Source organism: Heptranchias perlo, chromosome 2 (genome assembly GCF_035084215.1).
Source record: "Heptranchias perlo isolate sHepPer1 chromosome 2, sHepPer1.hap1, whole genome shotgun sequence".
NCBI lineage: Eukaryota > Metazoa > Chordata > Chondrichthyes > Hexanchiformes > Hexanchidae > Heptranchias > Heptranchias perlo.
The window spans coordinates 25,254,077-25,276,414 of NC_090326.1; the positions used below are offsets into that span (position 1 = coordinate 25,254,077).

General features: G+C 45.4%; 2 protein-coding genes and 1 long non-coding RNA gene across 7 annotated transcripts in view; 2 read left to right on the forward strand and 1 right to left on the reverse strand.

The window, feature by feature from the left end:
* The window catches only part of LOC137335844 (uncharacterized), a 58,829-nt gene extending 44,349 nt beyond the window's left edge, over positions 1-14,480 (forward strand). For all 4 annotated transcript variants that reach the window (XM_068001321.1, XM_068001331.1, XM_068001313.1 and 1 more), the window contains one exon: positions 10,620-14,480. In XM_068001321.1, the coding sequence (XP_067857422.1) occupies positions 11,104-12,393 (1,290 nt within the window). In that variant the 5' untranslated portion in view covers positions 10,620-11,103 and the 3' untranslated portion in view covers positions 12,394-14,480. The remainder of the gene's footprint in view (positions 1-10,619) is intronic.
* Positions 14,481-14,508: 28 nt separating this feature from the next.
* Positions 14,509-19,763, reverse strand: LOC137335873 (uncharacterized). Its single transcript, XR_010966532.1, has 3 exons — positions 19,578-19,763; positions 18,897-18,932; positions 14,509-16,404 (listed from the first exon to the last, which is right to left on the reverse strand). It is a non-coding gene; the product is annotated as an uncharacterized lncRNA (long non-coding RNA).
* Positions 19,323-22,338, forward strand: part of matcap2 (microtubule associated tyrosine carboxypeptidase 2) — a 50,682-nt gene continuing 47,666 nt past the window's right edge. The window contains exon 1 of one of the 2 annotated variants that reach the window (XM_068001354.1): positions 19,323-19,715. In XM_068001354.1, the coding sequence (XP_067857455.1) occupies positions 19,643-19,715 (73 nt within the window). In that variant the 5' untranslated portion in view covers positions 19,323-19,642. The remainder of the gene's footprint in view (positions 19,716-22,338) is intronic. The other variant, XM_068001363.1, reaches the window with a different exon arrangement.

The window sequence follows — 22,338 nt, forward strand, 5'->3', positions numbered from 1 at the left end:
ACGTTCCCCTCCAAGTCACACACCATCCTGACTTGGAAATATATCGCCGTTCCTTCATCGTCGCTGGGTCAAAATCCTGGAACTCCCTTCCCTAACAGCACTGTGGGAGAACCGTCACTACACGGACTGCAGCGGTTCAAGGCGGCGGCTCACCACCACCTTCTCAAGGGCAATTAGGGATGGGCAATAAATGCCGGCCTCGCCAGCGACGCCCACATCCCATGAACGAATAAAAAAAAAACTCGCTGCGTAAAAAAATTTCTCCTGGATTGTTCTTGCATGGAGTCGGCATGGACTTGATGGGCCGAATAGCCTCCTTCCGTGCTGTAACCTTTCTATGATTCCTCATCTCGCCTCTGCTTCTTTTGCCAATTACCTTAAATCTGTGTCCTCTGGTTACTAATGCTACTGCCACTGGAAACAGTTTCTCCTTATTCACTCTATCAAAACCTTTCATGATTTTGAACACCTCTATTAAATCTCCCCTTAACCTTCTCTGCTGTAAGGAGATCAACCCCAGCTTCTCTAGTCTCTCGATGTAACTAAAGTCCCACATCCCTGGTACTATTCTAGTAAACCTCCTCTGCACCTCTCTAAGACCTTGACATCCTTCCTAAATTTGGTGCCCAGAATTGCACACGATACTCCAGCTGGGGCCGAATCAGTGTTTTCTAAAGGTTTAGCATAACTTCCTTGCTTTTGTACTCTATGCCTCTGTTTATAAAGCCAAGGATCCCGTATGCTTTTAAACAACCTTCTCAATTTGTCCTGCCACCTTCAATGATTTGTGGATGTGCACCCCCGGTCTCTCTGTCCATGCACCCCCTTTAAAATTGTACCATTTAGTTTATATTGTCTCTCCTCATTCTTCCTACCAAAATGCATCACTTCACACTTCTCTGAGTTAAATTTCATCTGCCATGTGTCTGCCCGTTTCACCAGTTTGACTATGTCCTCCTGAAGTCTGTTACTATCCTCCTCACTGTTTACTACATTTCCAAGTTTCATGTCATCTGCAAACTTTGAAATTATGCCCTGTAAATCCAAGTCCAGGTCATTAACATATATCAAAAAGAGCTGCGGTCCTAATACCAATCCCTGGGGAACACCACTGTATACTTCCCTCCAGTCTGAAAAACAACGGTCACCACTACTCTCTTCTTTCTGTCGCTTAGCCAATTTTGTATCCATGCTGCCACTGTCCCTTTAATTCCATGGGCTTCAATTTTGCTAACAAGTTTATTATGTGTTACTTTATCAAACACCTTTTGAAAGTCCATATATGCAACATCAACCACACCACCCTCACCGTTACTTCATCAAAAAACTCAATCAAGTTAGTCAAACATAACTTGTCTTTAACAAATCCGTGCTGGTTGTTATTTATTAACCCATATTTTTCCAAGTGACAATTAATTTTGTCTTTGATTATTGTCTCTTAAAGTTTTGGCACCACCAACATTAGGGTGACGGGCCTGTAGTTGCCGGGTTTATCCCTCACCCCTTTTTTTGAACAGCGATGTAACATTTGCAATCCTCCAGTCCTCTGGCACTGCTCCCATATCGAAGGAGGATTGGAAGATTGTGGCCAGAGCCTTCGCTATCTCCACCCTTACTTCCTTACTTCCCTCAGCAACCTAGGATGCATCCCATTTGGACCGGGTGACTTTTCTACTTTGAGTACTGCCAACCTTTTAAGTACCTCCTCTTTATCTGTTTTTCTTCTATTCAATTTCTCTACTACCTTCTCCTTTTCTGTGACATTGGGAGCATCCTCTTCTTTAGTGAAGACAGATACAAAGTACTTATTTAGTACCTCAGCCATGCCCTCTGCCTCCACAAGAAGATCTCCTTTTGGGTCCCTAATCAGCCCCACCCTTCCTTTGACTGCCCTTTTACTATTGATATATTTATAAAAGACTTTTGGGTTCTCTTTTGATCCTTATCCTTTTCCATAACCACTATAAACCTAATGATATTGTGATCACTGTTTCCCAAATGGTCCCCCATTGAAACATGCTCCACTTGCCCCACTTCATTCCTCAGAACCAGGTCCAGCATTGCTTCCTTCCTCATTGGGCTGGAAACATAACCGATCAAGAAAATTCCCTTTGTACACATTTCAGGAATTCCGCTTTGTCCTTTACACTGTTACTATCCCAGTCTATATTTGGATAATTGAAGTCCCTCATTATCACTACTCTATAGTTCTTGCATTTTTCTGTAATTTCCCTGCAAATCTGCTCCTCTATCTCCTTCCCACTATTTGGTGACCTATAGTATACACCCAGCAGTGAATTAGCTCCTCCATTGTTCCTTAATTCTAACCAAATAGATTCTGACTTTGAACCCTCAAGTACATCACCCCTTTCCAGTGCTATAATAGTATATTTGATCAATACTGCCACCGCCCCCCCCCCCCCCCGCTTCTTTCCTTCCCTATCTTTTCTGAATACCTTGTAGCCAGGACTATTGTGTTGCCAATCCTCCTCTTGTTTGAGCCAGGTCTCCATTACTGCCACTATATCATAATCCCATATGGCAATTTGTGCCTGCATGTGCCCGTACATGGATTTTCATTGTTGCTTCAATTCATATCTAGCTGGCTAAATATAACTATATGGGTTCCTCAGCATTGCTACTATGTATTCCTCCTTGCAATAGCTGTCTCAACAGATCATTTCTTCTGTTGTTGGGTATCAAAGTGGTTGAGCTTGGAAGGTATGAGCACTAACAAGAAGGCCTTTAACTCATTCTTTATTGTGAAGTGTGTCTGCTGCAATATCTTTGTTAAAGACAATCTTCAAAAAGACTCCTTATACATAAAAGGAAAAGACACCCTTGCAATCTGGGTCTCGAGGCTTCTATTTGCCTTGCTTCCATATGTGTAGAGTACAATAGGAACACTGTAATAAACAATATGTACCTTCAACGGACCCCTGATTTTCCTCCTCCCCCAATGAAATTGGGCACAAGTCAGACAGAGCGCACCTGAAGTGCATTCTACCTGAACAATCCCGCCTGTATTTGTGGGTTCACATCATTATCACAGGCCCAATGCACCATAGCTTCAGGCTTGTTTCTTGACAGGGGCCTTCATCCAGAATTGAAGGCGGAAATCCAACCACTGTTTGCAGGCCTGATGACCTCTGGACAAGCTGCAAAATAAAAGAACAGTTTTTAGGCCTCCGTGACCTTGCCAACTGCCCCAATCAGATCCTCCCATATTCTTCATCTCCCATCCAAATCAGCTACCAGCTAGAGGAAAATGAGGCATGAGGTCCCATCAAGGCCCTCCTTCCCCATTTACACGTCTGCACCTGCTTGGAACGTAACTGCTGTCTTCCACCCTCCACCAGATCCCCAGGGAAACGTGAAAGTGACGGAGACTCAGGGTAACAGGTCTTCGTCCTTTTTTGTCTGCTGTGCGCCCAGGAACTGAGCATTCCCAGGGCTGCAAAGGAGATGAAAATTAGTGCCCGTGTTTCTCAAAACCTGCTGAGAGGAGGTATAAGAATTACAGTCACTTTTTATTTTGAACAGCCAACCCAATTTTATTCAGTGTAAGTTCAGTTATTGTACTGTCAGATTTAACTAAATCTGGATAAGTTATTCAGCCAGTTATTAGTCCAGTGCGTTATTTTTATGCTTTGTAAGGTGGTGGGAGAACATACTGGACATTGCAAGTATTCTTTAGTAAGCGATTTACTGCATTCATGATTAACATGTTAGACCTTGGCTACACTATCCCTATACAATAGAGAATAAAGCTGAAGGTTTTGGTTTGGAAAGGACTAGGTCTGCTTATAGAAATGATAGTCTAGCCAAGAACATGGTAAAGGTATTGGGGAAAAAGCCATAATTGTAACACTAAGTAGCATGAATAATAACCCTTAGAGTCAGGATGCAACATCAGATAGTATGTAAAAGGAGGAGGTTATAATAGTGAATAATACAAGCCCCACTCCAGAGACTTGATTACCGAATCTTGGCTAATACTTAAGTGCAGTACTGAGGGAGTGCTGCATTGTCCAATGAAACATCAGACGAAATGTTAAACGGAGGTCCCGTCTGGCTTCAGATGGATGTAAAATATTCCATGCACTAGTTGAAAAAGAGCAGGGAGTGCTTTCAATGCCCTAGCCAACATTTATCCATCAAACATCACCAAAAACAGATTATCAAATCATTTATCTCATTGCTGTTTATGGGACTTCCCTGTGTGCCGAACCTTGTTGCGTGCAAATTGGCTGCCACATTTCCCTATATTGTAACAATGTGTAACCGGAAAGTTAGTTTATTGGGCAACATCAAAGAACTAAATATAAATTGGAAATACTCCAGCGGTTCAGAGTCCAAGTTAATAAACGTAATTCATGATCCAATGCGTCAGGTAAGCTACAAAAGGTGGTGTAAATTTTAACTTGGTAATGTTATTTGACCCAGACAACATACGGAAATAGAAATCAGGATACCTTTAGGGGATAGCAACCATAGAATGATCAAGTTTAATATGATCTGGGATTCAGAAATATTGAGGATCAGGAGCCAACCGTACCATTTTGGAAAAAAAAGGCCAACTTCAAAGAGATGAGGGAACAGCTCCAAATAATTGGCAAAATTTGTTCACCAAAATTTCAGTAGGAGAGCAAGTGGGACACTTCTAAAAGGCATAACCCGGAGTATACAAAATAAATATATACCTAGGATCAATAAGCATAGACTAAACAAGTATGAACCTAAATGGATGAGCAGGGGAAAAACACAGAAGTAAAATAAAAGGGAAGGGTGTTCTCTACAAATCATGCATGGTGAAAGGTGAATGAGCACACAGAGATAAATACAGAAACTTGCAGAAACTTTTTAGAAGGGTGGTCAGAAGAACAAAGAGACACATGGAGAAAAGCAAAGAGAGGATGAGCATAATCATGTCTTCCCTAGTGACTACTTGAAGGAAATTCTGATTATTTCCTCTAAGTAATCATACAGTGGTGTTCCCCAGGGATTGGTATTAGGACTATTGCTCTTTTTGATATATATTAATGACCTGAACTTTGGTGTACTGGGCATAATTTCATTTGCAGATGACACGAAACTCGGAAATGTAGTAAACAAGGTGGCATAGTAACAGACTTCAGGAGGATATATACAGACTGGTGAAATGGGCAGACACATGGGGTAAACTTTAACCCTAAAGAACGGGTGGGTTGGGGGCAGGTGGGCAGTGAAAATTGTCTGTTTTGGGAGTGGGACCGCATCCCGGCTCCAACCTGCTGAGTTCTGAGTTTGACCCAGACACATCTGGGTGCGTGTGCTTCTGAAACCCCGAAGTCCCGCCGGCACTTAAAGCCGGCATCCATTTGGGCCTTTAGACCAGTGATTGACACATGTAAAGAAAAGGTGAGTTTTTGCAGCAGGGCAATCAGTTCTCTCAGACAAACCTTTGGCTGGGAATTCTTTGCATTTAGGCAGAGATTTTTTTGTTCACACTCAGAATTCTTGTGTTCAGACATATTTACCTACTTTTTGGACCCCCTCAAACTGACAACATCAGGATGGGAGGCACAATGGATTTATTGAGCAGTACATCTGAGGAGGCGGCACATCACCATCCATGATAGGCATGGCGTGCAGTTCTGGGAGTTGCAGCTCCACAAGACAGAGGTGCTCCACAAGGACCTGTAGAAGTACAGAGAGGGGACCAACAGAGGGGCCGAGGTTTTTTTTTAATTCGTTCATGGGATGTGGGCGTCGCTGGCATTTATTGCCCATCCCTAATTGCCCTCGAGAAGGTGGTGGTGAGCCGCCTTCTTGAACCGCTGCAGTCCGTGTGGTGACGGTTCTCCCACAGTGCTGTTAGGAAGGGAGTTCCAGGATTTTGACCCAGCGACGATGAAGGAACGGCGATATATTTCCAAGTCGGGATGGTGTGTGACTTGGAGGGGAACGTGCAGGTGGTGTTGCTCCCACGTGCCTACTGCTCTTGTCCTACTAGGTGGTAGAGGTCGCGGGTTTGGGAGATGCTGTCGAAGAAGCCTTAGCGAGTTGTTACAGTGCATCCTGTGGATGGTACACACTGCAGCCACAGTGCGCCGGTGGTGAAGGGAGTGAATGTTTAGGGAGGTGGATGGGGTGCCAATCAAGCGGGCTGCTTTATGTTGGATGGTGTCGAGCTTCTTGAGTGTTGTTGGAGCTGCACTCATCCAAGCAAGTTGAAGTAGGCACTACCCGCAAGAGAGGGTCTACAGGCTGAGGCTGAGCTTCCTGGACCTCTCAGAGGAACAGTGCCAATGCAGGCTCAGATTGAGTCGCCACGTGTTCGCAGACATCTGCAGGCTCCTTCATGCAGAGCAGCTCCCAGCTGGGCCTGGTGGCCACGCATTGCCTGTCGCAGTTAAAGTCACCACTGCCCCCAATTTCTTCTCCGGATCCTTCTGGGGCACCACTGGTGACATCTCCAGGGTCTCTCAGTCGTTTGCACATAAGTTTATACAACAGGTGAGGGATGGCTTGTTTACCAGGGCACCCAACTACGTCAACTTCCCCATCGTCGACAACAGCCAGACTGAGGGCAGTGAAGGGGGCGGAGGTTTCCACTCTCTGGCTGGCTTCCCATTGGTTCAGGGTGCAATTGATTGCACACATGTAGCAATCCGAGGACCTGCACATGAAGCAGGACTGTACATCAACCAAAAGGATATCACTATCAATGCGCAGCTGGTTTGCAACCACCGGAAGAGGTTTCTAGAGGTTTCTGCAGGTCTGTGCGCCAGATTCCCTGGCAGCTGCTATGGTTCCTTCATTTTGCACGAATCCAACATGCCGGCCCCTCTTCCAAGCACAAAACAGACTTAAGGGCTGGTACCTTGGAGACAAGGGATACCCTCTGCAGACATGGCTCATGACATCTCTGAGAAACCCCACCAGCAAGGCACAGCAGCGGTACAATGACAGACCTGGTGGCGATGTGACTGTCATTGAATAAGCCATGGGAATGCTGAAGATGCGCTTCAGGTGCCTGGATCGATCTGGGGGATCCCTTCAGTACTCACTGGCGAAGGTGTGCAGGATAATAGTTGTATGTTGCGTCCTGCACAACATTGCTCAAAAGAGAGGGTTACAGGTGGATGAGGTCCCACACGCTCACGAAGCATCCACACCTGCCATCAACATTGAAGAAGACAAGGAGGAGGAGGATGGGCAACCCATTGGCAGAGCAGCGGCACACCTGGCTGCTCGTGATGCCAGGGAGTCACTCAGATTCTCATAAGGAGATCTGCAAAGTGAAGATAGTCAAGTTCTCAGACCACTTGGAACGACCAACACAAGCTCCCGCCCCCTCCCCCCTGCACAAAACAGTCCTACAACCACATACACCCATTGCAAATGTACCCAATGGGTGGCATCAAGTCTCGCCGTTCATGATGAGGGACATCCAAAGGCGCTTTCACGAAAGGGACTCAAGAAAGAACAAGGCGTGGCAGTGGTGGTGACAAGTATGACATTTATTGTGAATATTAAAAAAAAGAAATGAAAAACATGACATTTAGTCAGACACCCTTCTGTGTACCTTTGGTGATCACAAAACCTTCACCTTCCTCTTCCTACAACTTCTATGTGGTGCATCCCTTGTGGCTTCAGCAGAGGTAGTGGCAGGTTGCACAGGTCCCTGTCCTGACTGCTGAGATGCTGTGGGCCTACGCCCTCTGGGTTTTGGAGCCCGTAAGGGTCCCGCTAAAGACTGCTCCACCTGCACCTGTGTAGGGCCAGACTCGGCCATCTGGAGAGGAAACAGCATTGCGGGAACCGGTTGAGTGGGGGGCAACGGGTGAGATGTGGGAGCACTTTGAGTGGAGTCCCCACTTCCACGTCCCCTTTCGCCATCATCCCTCTCCTGGGCCAAGGCCATATCACTCCGATCACTCTGCTGGACAACAGCTTGGAGGACATGTGTGATGTCTTGTAAGGCCACTGCTAATGTATCTGTCTGCCTGCTTAAGGCGGCAGAATGTTGATCACCATGAGTCCGCAGGCCCTTGTCAGGGCCTGAATGGACTTATTTATAAGCTGTGCTTGAAGCGCAATGGAGCCTGCCATTCTCTCCATCGCAGACATCCCGCACTTAACTCCACCACCAGTCCACTAATGCTGGAGGTGGACTCCTCCATCCTCTCCGCTATTGTGTAGAGTGAGCGTAGCACATCTTCCAGTACATTGCAAAGGTGCGTCTGCACCTCGATCACTCTCCTTTTCAAGGATGGCCCCCGGGGTTCAGCATCTGTGTCCAGCTGAACAGAGGTTGGAGAGGAGTGCATCCACCGATGCATGGATCTCCTCTGAGGAATCACCCTTGTCTACGTCATGTGCCTCTTCAGCACTCCTTAAGGGCCCTGGACGAGAACATACAGCAATAAAGAATTATTGCAGAAGTGATGTTGCGATGAGCATCCTGGTGTGCAACAGGTCACTTGTTGATAATATCAATTCATGATGTGTGCGAAGGATGGTGAAATTCTGTCACCAGCCATTTGCGGGTTGCCAGTCTCGCCATCTCTGATGGCCAGGCATTCAACTGTGCAGCTCAGATTTAATGCTGCCTCCTCCTCCGCCTGTGTCAGGGCCACAAGGTGTGGTGGACCCCCTCCAGTCCTACTCCTCTCGCGTGCATTTTGTGCTCTCTTCTCTTACAAGGGGAGAAAGAACAGACGTTTGAGTGAGTGAAAGTGACGTGTTCACCCGATGGATGCATTGCTTTAGATGAAGCTGACAACGAAGCAGATGCATCAGAGGGTGAGTAAGACAGATGCATCACATTGCATGAGGATTGGGGTGAGTGGCAGTGGTGGGTGCACAAATGGGAGGTGAGTCAGTTCATTTCACAGCATGCGAACCAGCAAATGTACTCACTTTTCCTGACCTGGTTAGGTCATTAAACTGCTTCCTGCGTTGCACGCATGACCCGGGCACCGTGCTCCTGCTGCTGAGCTCCTTGGTCAGCTCCAGCCACTCCTTCTTAGTGGTAGAAGCAGTCGCTTCTGCCTGTCAGCCGGGTAAAGGACTTCCCTCCCGCTTCTCACCCCAGCCAGTAGAATCTCCAGAGAAGCGTCGCCTTAGCTCTGCGCTGCTCCATTTTCGTTGCTCCTCCTTTCTCCTTCAAAATCCATTTTTGCGCTGGCCCTTTAAATACTCCAGTTCACATCACATCATGTGGGTGCGCAGTACGCCCACTGTGCAGCTTGGAGACGTGAAACCCAGAAGAAAAATTAAGAACCTTCAATTCAGTTGCGATCGCTCAAATTGACGTGCTAAAATTTGTTCCAGGTTTCCCACGTGACTACTTACCCACCCACTGAGTTCCCGCCGCCATGCTAAAATCATGGCCACGGTAGATGAAACTTAATGCAGTGAAGTGATACATTTAGGTAGGAAGAATGAGGAGAGGCAATATAAACTAAATGGTACAATTTTAAAGGGGGTGCAGGAACAGAGAGACTTGGGGGTGCACATACACAAATCTTTGAAGGTGGCAGGACAAGTTGAGAAGTCTGTTAAAAAAGCATACGGGATCCTGGGCTTTATTAATAGAGGCATAGAGTACAAAAGCAAGGAAGTTATTCTAAACCTTTATAAAACACCGGTTAGGCCTCAACTGGGGTATTGTGTTCAATCGAGGTGCCACGCTGTACATAGAATTACATTACATAGAACAGAAACAGGCCATTCAGCCCAACAGGTCCATGCTGGTGTTTATGCTCCACACAAGCCTCCTCCCCCCCTTCCTCATATAGCCCTATCAGCATATCCTTCTATACCTTTGTCCTTCATGTGTTTATCTAGCTTCCCCTTAAAGGCATCTATGTTAGTCGCCTCAACTACTCCTTACGGTCGCGAGTTCCACATTCTAACCACTCTCCGGGTAAAGAAGTTTCTCCAGAATTCCCTATTGGATTTATTAGTGATTATCTTCTATTTATGGCCCCTATTTCTGGTCTCCCCTGCAAATGGAAACATCTCTATATCTCTATGTTTAGGAAAGGTATCAAGGCCTTAGAGAGGGTGCAGAAGAGATTTACTGGAATGATACCAGGAATGAGGGACTTCAGTTATGTGGAGAGACTGAAGAAGCTAGGGTCGTTCTCCTTAGAACAGGGAAGGTTAAGAGGAGTTTTAATCGAGGTGTTCAAAATCATGAATGGTTTTGATAGAGTAAATAAGGACAAACTGTGTCTAATGGCAGAAGGGTCAGTAACCAGAGGACACAGATTTAAGGTGATTGGTAAAAGAACCAGAGGTGAGATGATGCAACATTTTTTTTTTTTACACAGCGAGTTGTTATGATCTGGAATTCACTTCCTGAAAGGGTGGTGGAAGCAGATTCAATATTACCTTTCAAAAGGGAATTGGATAAATCCTTGAAGGGAAAAAACGTACAGGGCTATGGGGAAAGAGCAGGTGAATTGGACAGCTCTTTCAAAGAGCTGTCACAGACACGATAGGCCGAATGGCCTCCTCCTGTGCTGTACCTACTACGATACCATTGGCTGTAAAGCGCTTTGGGGTGTCCCGAGATTGTAAAAGGTACTCTATAAATGCAAATCTTGCTTTTTTTCTTTTGGCAGAGGACAAGAATTGAGCCCGCATCTGAACTTACCATTACCCCAGGTTGAATCTCTTCCCAAAGTCATTGTAGTAGTGTATTCCTTTCTTAATTTATAAAAAACATATCCAAAGTGTCATTAACAACATCCCCTGACTTTCTACCCCATTTCCCCTCTGTGTACTTGTCTTCCCCTCCCCAATCATGTTGTGCCTTTCTGATATTTGTTCCTATTCTGCCTGACTGCCTATAGCTCTTGACTACATTCTTCTGCCCAATACCAATTATTATTACTGTTTCAGGATTTGAGTTCCTGCCCTTTTCAAGTGCTTTTCCAACCCTGGTTGTTATCCTTGTACAATTCCAACCATTCTCCCCAGTTCCTTCTATCAAACACCATTTTAGTAAAGCTTATATTATCCCCTCTTTAGATATGTACTTTTACCATTATTCATTTATTAACCCTTCTGCAATGTATCCTTTAAGCAGCTCAATGCATATCCTGCATGATTCCCTCCTCTTTTCCTTGCTGTTATACCCACGATAACCAGTTCTTTACCCAAACACACGGAACAGCCATGGGGACCAAATTCGCACCCCAATACGCCAACATTTTCATGCACAAGTTCGAGCAGGACTTCTTCACTGCACAAGACCTCCAACCAACACTATACACCAGATACATCGACGACATTTTCTTTCTATGGACCCACGGCAAGGAATCACTAAAGAGACTACACGATAACATCAACAAGTTCCATCCCACCATCAAGCTCACCATGGACTACTCAACAGAATCAGTTTCTTTCTTGGACACACGAATCTCCATCAAAGACGGGCACCTCAGCACCTCACTCTACCGCAAGCCCACGGACAACCTCACGATGCTCCACTTTTCCAGCTTCCACCCTAACCACGTCAAAGAGGCCATCCCCTATGGACAGGCCCTGCGAATACACAGGGTCTGCTCAGACGAGGAGGAACGCGATGGACACCTACAGACGCTGAAAGACGCCCTAGTAAGAACGGGATATGACGCTCGACTCATCGATCGACAGTTCCGACGGGCCACAGCAAAAAATCGCATAGACCTCCTCAGGAGACTAACACGGGACGCAACCAACAGAGTACCCTTTGTCGTCCAGTACTTCCCCGGAGCGGAGAAACTACGCCATGTTCTCCGCAGCCTTCAACATGTCATCAATGAGGACAAACACCTCGCTATGGCCATCCCCACACTTCCACTACTCGCCTTTAAACAGCCACCCAACCTCAAACAGACCATCGTTCGCAGCAAATTACCTAGCTTTCAAGAGAACAGCGTCCACGACGCCACACAACCCTGCCACGGTAACCTCTGCAAGACATGCCAGATCATCGACACAGATACCACCATCACACGAGAGGACACCACCCACCAGGTGCATGGTTCATACTCCTGTGACTCGGCCAACGTTGTCTACCTCATACGTTGCAGGAAAGGATGCCCCAGAGCATGGTACATTGGCGAGACCATGCAGACGCTGCGACAACGGATGAACGGACACCGCGCAACAATCGCCAAACAGGAGGGTTCCCTCCCAGTCGGGGAACACTTCAGCAGTCATGGACATTCATCCACCGACCTTCGGGTAAGCGTACTCCAAGGCGGCCTTCGAGACACACGACAACGCAAAATCGTCGAGCAGAAATTGATTGCCAAGTTCCGCACCCATGAGGACGGCCTCAACCGGGATCTTGGGTTCATGTCACGCTACACGTTACCCCACCAGCGAACAAATGTTATCTGTTTTTAATATAATGGGTCATTTGCTGGCTCTCTCTGCCTTCCGGATGTTTCTGCCTCTCTCTGTTTTTTTTCTCTGTTTTTTTTTCCCTGTTTGTTTTTTTGTTGAATGTGTATTCGGGGGTTCTGCAGGTGACACCTCTCTGTCTGAACACGGTGATTGCCTTGGCAACGGGCAGTTGCAGGGGCAGTCTGTAAACACCATGTATTGTTCTATATGTATAAATGCGTAGGCTTCAAGGAGCTCCTGAAACATTTACCTGAGGAAGGAGGAAGTCTCCGAAAGCTTGTGAATTTAAAATAAAATTGCTGGACTATAACTTGGTGTTGTAAAATTGTTTACAATACCCACTATTGTCAATTTATTTTCCCATTTGGTCGGTTTCAAGTTTCCCCTCCAATCCTTGTTAACCACACACAAATATCTTTCATTACTTTAATAGAATGTTGGCCCACATTAAAGGCTCACTCTTTACATCAATTACTAGGTTCAATCAGACAGGTACTTAGAAGCAAAAAACCACATCAAACACCACTCTGAGGGCTGATAGTCCCAGAGACAAAACAGTTCAATGCACAGTCTTGAAATTTAAAGTAGTAAATTCTATATTTGTCTTTTTCTCTACTTAGTATTCTTTACACTATTTCAATTAAATTCTCTTCCTCAGTTTATGTCTACAGATTATTTATGGTTATGCTTTGTTCACTGCTTTGGTCCAGAGTCCTGTATTATTCACCCTTCATTAGGTTGTCTAGCTAGTTCCATAGCTGTAGATTACTTATAATTATACATTGTTCTTCTGGGCTACATAGAGCCTTAAATTAGTATTCCACCCCAGGCTGTCTACCTAGTGGAAATCCACAGCTGTTTCTATTGTTATTTGCTCTCTTGCTATTGGTCTGTTTAATGCCACAGGATGCTCACACTTTTCCTCTCTCTCTCTCTCTCTCTCTCTCTCACACAACCCTGTTTTACTAATGGCTCCAATCTCCTTTAACCTTCAGACTGCTGGGATCTCCACTGTATGTCCTAGCTCCTGAGCTAGTTTTTTTTTTGTGAAGGTTTCCCTACACCTACATTAGATCATCTATTACATTAAACCTTGGGATTAACTCCCACACCCAGTGTATTTTTTGGAAAAGTCTGTAATTGGGCCACATTGCTTACGTACCAAATCCACCAGAGAAATTTAGATGTATCGCTAATAACACCCACATACCAACAAAGTTTAGAGTCATAGAGTTATACAGCACGGATAGAGGCCCTTCGGCCCATCGTGTCCGCGCCGGCCATCAGCCCTGTCTACTCTAATCCCATATTCCAGCATTTGGTCCGTAGCCTTGTATGCTATGGCATTTCAAGTGCTCATCCAAATGCTTCTTGAATGTTGTGAGGGTTCCTGCCTCCACAACCCTTTCAGGCAGTGAGTTCCAGACTCCAACCACCCTCTGGGTGAAAAAGTTCTTTCTCAAATCCCCTCTAAACCTCCCGCCTTTTACCTTGAATCTATGTCCCCTTGTTATAGAACCCTCAACGAAGGGAAAAAGCTCCTTAGTATCCATCCTATCTGTGCCCCTCATAATTTTGTACACCTCAATCATGTCCCCCCTCAGCCTCCTCTGCTCCAAGGAAAACAAACCCAATCTTCCCAGTCTCTCTTCATAGCTGAAGCGCTCCAGCCCTGGTAACATCCTGGTGAATCTCCTCTGCACCCTCTCCAAAGCGATCACATCCTTCCTGTAGTGTGGCGACCAGAACTGCACACAGTACTCCAGCTGTGGCCTAACCAGTGTTTTATACAGCTCCATCAGAACCTCCTTGCTCTTATATTCTATGAACATATAAAAAAGAAAGACAGGGTAAAGTTCCATCGAGCCTGTCCTATACTTACATGGTGTAACGTCTGCACACCATCACTCTTCCCCAAGTCAGGCAATCTTCTAGGTGAGAGACATAAAAGCTTAGTTCAATTTAAGAAAAAAACTCTGGGCAATTCCTCTCCAACTCCTGAAGGCGATCGAACAAGTTCCAAGAGACTTGTGTGCGACATGTATTTTTAACTGTAAAATTGCAATAAAAACTATAAACCAACTGCATCATTAGTTAATCTAGTTTTTTTAATGTAACAATACAATTTTACACGCTGTCCTCAGCCATGTGGAACAACTCACAGCCTTGCGCACAGGTCCATTGACTCAAATTCCACCTCACAGCCATCATTACCCTGTGGCCATACGTACTGTTACATTCCCATGTACCACTTCACTATGATACATTTTGCTCTGTACACCATCATTCATACAGTCAAATTGGGTCTACAACTCACTGGGAACCATGGGCGTCAGATTTCTGGAAACTGATTTAAAAGGCCCAAAGAACCTACTCAGAATCTGAAAAAGGAAAAGACAGATTAAGATTCTGGGTGTAACCTGCCTTTTCTCATTTTGGATACTGAGACCTGCAGTGTTTTCTGGCATTATCTACTTTATTTCAGATTTTCAGTTTTTAAAACATTTTTTACTCTACTGGTTTACAAGTTTGAACTACACACTCTGAACTGTAGAGCCAATACTGCACTCTCCTTCACTTCCACTGTCAACAACAGATTCAGAACAGCTCCCCATGTTTGTCAGTGAGTCCATGGGAGAGCCGGAGCACATTGAGATTTTGTTTGGCTGAACTAGTTTTCCAATCTATTATCAGCCAATCAAGAAAAAGGTTTGTTATAAATTTGAGCTAATTGCATCACAAATTGACTCTAATGTAGTGGGAGCACTCTAATGTAATTTTGGTTACAAGAAAGAAAGAAAGAAATAACTTGCATTTATACAGCGCCTTTCACAACCTCAGGATGTCCCAAAGTGTTTCAAAGCCAATTAATTACTTTTGAAGTGTAGTCATTGGTATAATGTAGGAAACGCAGTTCCCAACTTTTCAGCATGTTCTGCAGAAAACTCCAGGCTCCAACCAACTCTAATTCTCTGCATCCCAAATTGCATTTAACTATAAATTATCACATAAGTATTATGTAAAAATAATGACAGAATGTGCTTACTGCTCTAATTATCCCCCACCCTCTAACCTTGATTCAGCTGAAGACTAAAACTTGGTCTTCATTCCCTGTGTGCAACACCAGGTGAGATTGACTAGTTTTAGCTTAGAAATACAACCCATTTTGGTTTATGTTGCTGTCGAAAATAAGCACAGCTGTATATGTTTAAACTGTTTTGCAATCTGTGTCACACTTACTAATCTTACCTGTCACTAACATTTCCTCAGTACTAACAGTTCTTGTTTACTATCAAAGCAGTCTCACTGAGAATAAAGTTTAAGAGGCTTAGATACATCATTCCAAACCTGAGAAGATATTAGACCCTTGAAATCAATCCCAGATATCTATTTTTTTCAAGTAGTTTACACAGTAAAATTCATTAGGTGTTTTATTCTGTTTGATTACCAGCAACTTCAATCACAAAGATATTGAGAGCCTGTGTGTTCCAAGTCATTGAGTATGTTGATGTACAAAGAAAGAACTTGCATTTCTATAGCACCATTCACAACCTCAGGATGTCCCAAATTGCTTTACAACCAACGAAGTACTTTTGAAGTGTAGGCACTGTTGTAATGCAGCAAATAAGGCAGCCAATCTGCACACAGCAAGGTCCCACAAACAGCAATGAAATAACGACCAGATAATCTGTTTTACTGATGTTGGTTGAGGGATAAATATTGGCCGGGACATCGGGAGAACTCCTCTGCTCTTCTTTGAAGTGCCATTGGATCTTTTAAGTCCACCGGAGAGGGCAGATGGGGCCTCAGTTTGACATCTCATCCAAAAAATGGTACTTCCGACAGTGCAGCACTCTTTCACTACTGCACTGAAGTGCCAACCTCGATAATGCCCTCAAGGCTCTGCAGTGGGGCTTGAACCCATGACCTTCTGACTGGGTTCAAGCCCCACATACTGATCAATTATGATATCACTGCAGGTTTATTGATTCAAAATATACAGCTGATTCCCTGCAAATAACAACAGAAGAAAAGTAATGGACAAAAAAAAGATATTCAGCCTATTGAAACTCATCTAATACTCCAGCCATCCAATTATAACATTCACCCTATCCATGATTACTCATAAGTCCTTTGAATTGGATTTTTTAAAAATTGTATTTATACCATTTCATATTTTATACATCTCAGTGAGTTTTGCCCCTTTAACCACCTTCCTTCTGGAATTAAGGTTAATGGATCCTTGACGGTGCCCCTTCGTTTCGGGAGAGGAGTGCATCAGGGATGCCCCATACCCGGCCAATTATACACCATCTGTGTGGAGCCTTTCCTGGGACTGGCTCTGCGCGAGCCGGGCGTGGAGGTCATCCTTTCGGCTTACGCCGACGACGTGCTCCTCGTGGTCACGGATCCCGTTGACTTGCGGAGGATGCGCGAGTGCCAAAAGGTGTACTCTGCCGCGTCCTCCACAAGGATCAACTGGGAGAAATGTTCCGGACTCCTGGTGGGTCAGTGGCAGGCGGACTCCCTGCCGGAGAAGCTACGGCCTTTTGCCTGGAGCACCACACACCTCCGGTACCTGGGAGTCTACCTTAGCCCTGCCGAGGAAGCCTGGCCGGCGAATTGGCAAGAGCTGGAGGCCAAAGTCGCCGCTCGCCTAGGGCGCTGGACAGCACTGCTCTGAGTGTTATTCTACAGGGGTCGAGTGCTGGTCATAAACCAGCTGGTGGCTGCAATGTCGTGGTACCGGTTGATCACTTTGATCCCTCCTCCTGAGTTTGTCGCCAAGATTCAGAAGAAGCTCATCGACTTCTTCTGGGCCAAAAGGATGCACTGGGTCGCTGCTGCGGTCCTGAGTCTCCCGCTAAGGGAGGGTGGTCAGGGGCTGGTGTGCGTCCTCACCCAGGTGGCGACTTTCCGCCTTTGGACCCTGCAGCGATACCTGCACGTTGAGGATCCTCCAAGATGGTGTGCGCAGGCAATGTATTTCTTCTGCCAGCTGCATGGCCTGAATTACAACACGCAGCTCTTGTTTATCACGTTGCCGGGCGGCTGCGCATCTTTGCGGGAGCTGCCTGTCTTTTACCAGGATCTGATCAGGGTCTGGAATATGGTTGCCTCCTGCCGGTGCTCTTCCCCGTCGGGGGTGGCGGCCGTCCTGCGGGAGCCGCTGCTCAGGAATCCGTTCCTCTGCGGTGTTGGCTTCGGCGGCTCACAGCTGACGGAGGAGAGGGCCCTGGCCGGTAAGGTAACCAGAGTCAGGGACGTCCTGGATGGCGGAGGGGCGGGCCGGATGGCGCCGGGGACACTGGCCGCACGGATGTCCTTGCACCATGTCTGGGACGCAGCTGCTGCCATCCGGGCGTTGAAAGTGGCACTCGGCCCTGACACCACTCGGTGTGTGGAGGAGGCTCAAGCATGTGGAGCTATCCCGTCCGATCTGATCCCCGTTTGGACGGAATTCCTCATCGGAGCCAGCCCGTGAAACCTCCCTCGTTGGGCTGTGCCTCACAACTTAAGCCGTCTCTTGGAAATCCCTTCCATGTCATTTCACTCTGCGCGGAGGGATTTCCTGTATGGGCTGCGTCTGCACACTCTCCATTTCCTTGCCCTCATCTCTCGTCCGGATACCATCTTGCCGTCCGGCGGAGGCGGGGGGTCCCCAGTGGAGGGCTCTCTACTCGGGGATCCTCCTGTGTGCCACTGGGGATCTGGGGTGGAGAGTGTTGCACGGAACTGTCGCGACTAACAGGCGTTTACGCCATTTCACAGACTCCCAGGCCACCTGCAATTTCTGCGGCCTGGATGAGTCCATGTTTCATTTATTCACAGGGTGTGGGAGGCTGCAGCCCCTGTTCCACTATTTAAGGGGGCTGCTCCTCAAGTTCTGGCTGCACTTCAGTCCCACGCTCCTGATCTTCAGCAGCCTGGTGAGGGGGGTGGCGGACAGGTCGGTGGACGTCCTCGTGGGTCTGCTCCTGGGCCTGTCCAGGGTGGCTATCCACAGGTCCAGGTTACACGCGGCCCATGGGGGCGGTTGCTCCGACTGTCTGCCTCTCTTCCACGGAATTCTCCGCACCCGGGTGGCCCTGGAGAGGGAGCGCACGGTGTCTGCCAGTACGCTTGAGGCCGCAGGGACTGGAATGCATCCCAGACCGATATAATAAAATTATTATTTGACACTTATTTTGGCTTTATTGAGTTGCTTCACATAAAAACTAACACTAACCCTCTTTCTTATAAAAGGGGGACCTAAAATACACAAAAAAACCCAGCACCTTTTATACACAACCTGCAGTCATCTGACTCCAATTGTCCCAGCAAAAAAAGAAAAAAAGAGCTTTCACCTTAAGGGGCTTCAAGTTACCCCTGATATGGAGCAGGAAACACAACATCACTTTAGAAAAAAAACCTTCCTTCTGGACCGTAAAACTTGATCTCTAATTTTCCTCACAGCTCATCCTCTTTACTCGTTGGATGAGTCTTGTTGCTTTTATCTGTACCTTCTCCAATGCACAAGGTCTTCCGCCCGGGATAACCTAAGATAATCGAAATATGTTAAAATTACGGCCGTGTTCCTTTGAACTTGAAGGAAATAGTATAAAATTATTAGTTGGCAGCCATCAATTTTTTTCAGATTTAAAGTATTCATTGTTTGGATTTTGAGGTGGAGCTACGGCAGAGAGCCCCTCGAGTGGATTGATAGTAAAGCTCTGATCAGATAGCAAGAAATGAATTTCAAGCATTTATTGTTCTATATTAAAAATATACTCGGAGTCTGCAGCAATCGTTCCTGATCCCCAATACACCTGTTTTTGGTCACCAGCAAAGAAAAGCACAATGCGTTTCCAAGTGACCGACGTCACAAAGCACCAAATCACGACGTAATAATGGGGTTACCTTGGGAACGGCGGCCGGGTGCTGGGGAGTGGAACGTGAGAATGACAGGCGGAGAGTCGGGGGCGCGCGCCATGGAGGAGTTAGAGACTGCGGCAGTTCTGCGGAACTGAGGGAGAGCTGGCAGCACAGGCTGTCGGGGTATAGGTTGCAGGGTTTAAACCTAGCCCAACTATGTAAGTGCTAGAATTCTGTGTAAATTGCAAGCCTGCGCCGTGTCTTTGACGACAATTGGTCGAGTCGGGGACACTGTTGCTATATATATATATATTCCTATCATTGCGCACCTTCATTTTTCTTGTTCCTTTCTGCGAGTGGAAGGAAAACACTTAAACGGGTTCGTCTACTTCTTATGGTGGATTCTTCTTGCACTTGCCACAGTCACGGGAGGTTGCCAGGGATGCTGGAATCAATCAGAGTAACCGGTACGTATCACTTCCTGTACTGCAGGGAAGCGGAGCAAAATATTCAGTTATTGTTGTTGAGAGATCGCATTGAGCTGTGAGTACTCTCGACTTAAAGGAGGAAATCTGAAATCACATCCGTCGCATTGCAGTTACAGATGGTGTGATGGGTCAACGTTTTGTTATTGATTTTCAATCATTTACATTTATAAAATAAAAACAGAAAACGCTGCAAATACTCTGCAGGTCAGGCAGCATCTGTGGCGAAAGATACAGAGTTAAACATTTCTTTCTCCACAGATGCTGCCTGACTTGCTGAGTATTTTCAGCATTTTCTGTTTTTATTTCAGATTTCCAACATCCGCAGTATTTTGCTTTTGATTTCCATTTGAGATCGCTTTTAAACGCTTGATTTTTCAACAGTGATCCTTGGAGTATTTATTTACTAAATAGTATTTTTTCGTACAGCCCCAAACTTCGAACATCTAAAATGTTAAAAAAGGTAATGGAGTAGTCTCTTAGTGCTTGCTGTTGCGAGATCGCTGCCACCCACACACAGTGCGGACTGATTTAACCGCAATGGTCAGTTTTGTTGTAAGCCTCATAATAAAGTGGTTCGGTAATTGACAGTTGGCATTTTAAAGGGGTACTGTCTTAATGAAATAGTGTTTGGCAAACTTATTTTTCTCATTTGTTTACATCATCATGTGCTGTTCTACTAAATTGCATCATGTTACTTATGTGCTGTCATTATAATTAATGGATGTTTGACAGGTCCGGAGCTTCCATTCAAAACAAAATTATTTTTTGGGAAGGCAGCGCTCTTTAAATATACTGTGAGCAAACAAGTTTTACCTTTTCGGTCCTTCCAATCTAAAAATTTCCAAGAAGCACAACCCTTTTCACGTCTATTAATCATGCCAGTTTATAATATTGGAATCGATTGTGCCACAGTATTGACAAAATTGTCTTTATGACATAGGTGAGAAGTAAAGAAGCCCATTGTTTAATTTTCATTCAACCTTTTTATTGACATCTTGTGTGAAGAAGGGTGCTGAGGCCAATTGTAGCACACACCCACTGCCCTTTAAGATAAGCTAACTTTATAGTATCTTTGGGTATATAATTGGCTAAGGGATAGGAGGCAGAGTAGTGGTGAACAGATGTTTTTCTGACTGGCGAGAAGTGTGCACTGTGATCCCCCAGGAGTTGGTATTAGGATCCTTACTTTTCTTGTTTATATATAAATGACCTGGATTTGGGTATATGGAGTACAATTTTGAAGTTTGTGGATGATACAAAACTTGGCAACGTAGTAAATAGTGAGGGAGATAGTAGCAGATTCAGGAGGACTTAGATAGGTTGGTGAAATGGGCAGACAGATGGCAGATGCAATTTAATGCAGATAAGTGTGAAGTGATGCACTTTGGGAGGAACAACATGGAGAGGCAGTATAATCTAAATGGTACTAATTTGAGGAGGATGCAAGAGCAGAGGGACCTGGGGTGCATTTTCACAAATCTTTGAAGGTGGCAAGGCAAGTTTATAAGGTGGCTAAGAAAGCTCATGGGATACTTGGCTTTGTAAATAGGGGCATTGAATACAAAAACAAGGAAGTCTCCCTAACCTTTACAAATCACTCGGTTAGGCCTTAGCTGGAGTATTGTGTACAATTCTGGGCACCACATTTTAAGAAGTATGTCAAGGCCTTGGAGAGGGCACAGAGGAGGTTTTCCAGGATGACACCAGGGATGAGGGACTTTAGTTATGTGGAGAGATTGGAGAAGCTGGGATTGTTCTTACAGCAGAGAAGGTTAAGAGGAGACCTAATTGAGGTATTCAAAATTATGAGGTTTGATTGAGCAAGTAGGAAGAAATTGTTTCCTCTGGCAAGTGGGTTGGTAACTAAAGGTCATAGATTTAAAATAATTGGCAAAAGAACTAGAGGGGAAATGAAGAGAATTTTTTTCAGACAGTGTTGTTAAGATCTGGAACACACTACCTGTAAGAGTTGTGGAAGCAGATTCTATAGATTTTCAAAAGGCAATTGGACATGCAATCGAAGAGGACTAATTTGCAGGGTTAAAGGGAAAAAGCTGGGGTGCGGGACTAAATTGGACAGTTCAAAGAGCTGGCACAGGCACGAAGGGCTGAATGGTCTCTTTCTGTGCTGTAAGATTCTGTGATTCTATGATTTATAATGGTTGAGGTTCAGGTCAGTTCCTTCAGCTGGTATGTATAGCTCATTGTATTTTTTTAGAGAAGCTGTCCGATTGGGAAAGAGTGCAAGAAGGCAATGATAGGCTGGCAACGTGGGCAGATAGATGGCAGATGCAGTTCAATGTAGAAAACTGGGAAGTAATCATTTTGCAAGTAAGAATAGGAAAAGAAAATAGAATTAAATGTAAGAATTTAAGTGGAGTAGAGGAACATTAGTTTGTAGATAGATAATTAAAGATGGCAACATAAATAGATAAGGCCATAAAAAGGCATATTAATTCCTTGGGGTTGTGTGTAGAGGCATAGACCGCAAGAGCAAGGAAGTAAATGTTGAACTTGTATAAGACCTTAGTTGGATGTATTATGTACACTTTTGGGAAACACATTATAAGAAGAATATAAAAGTAATGCAAAAGGTGTAGTG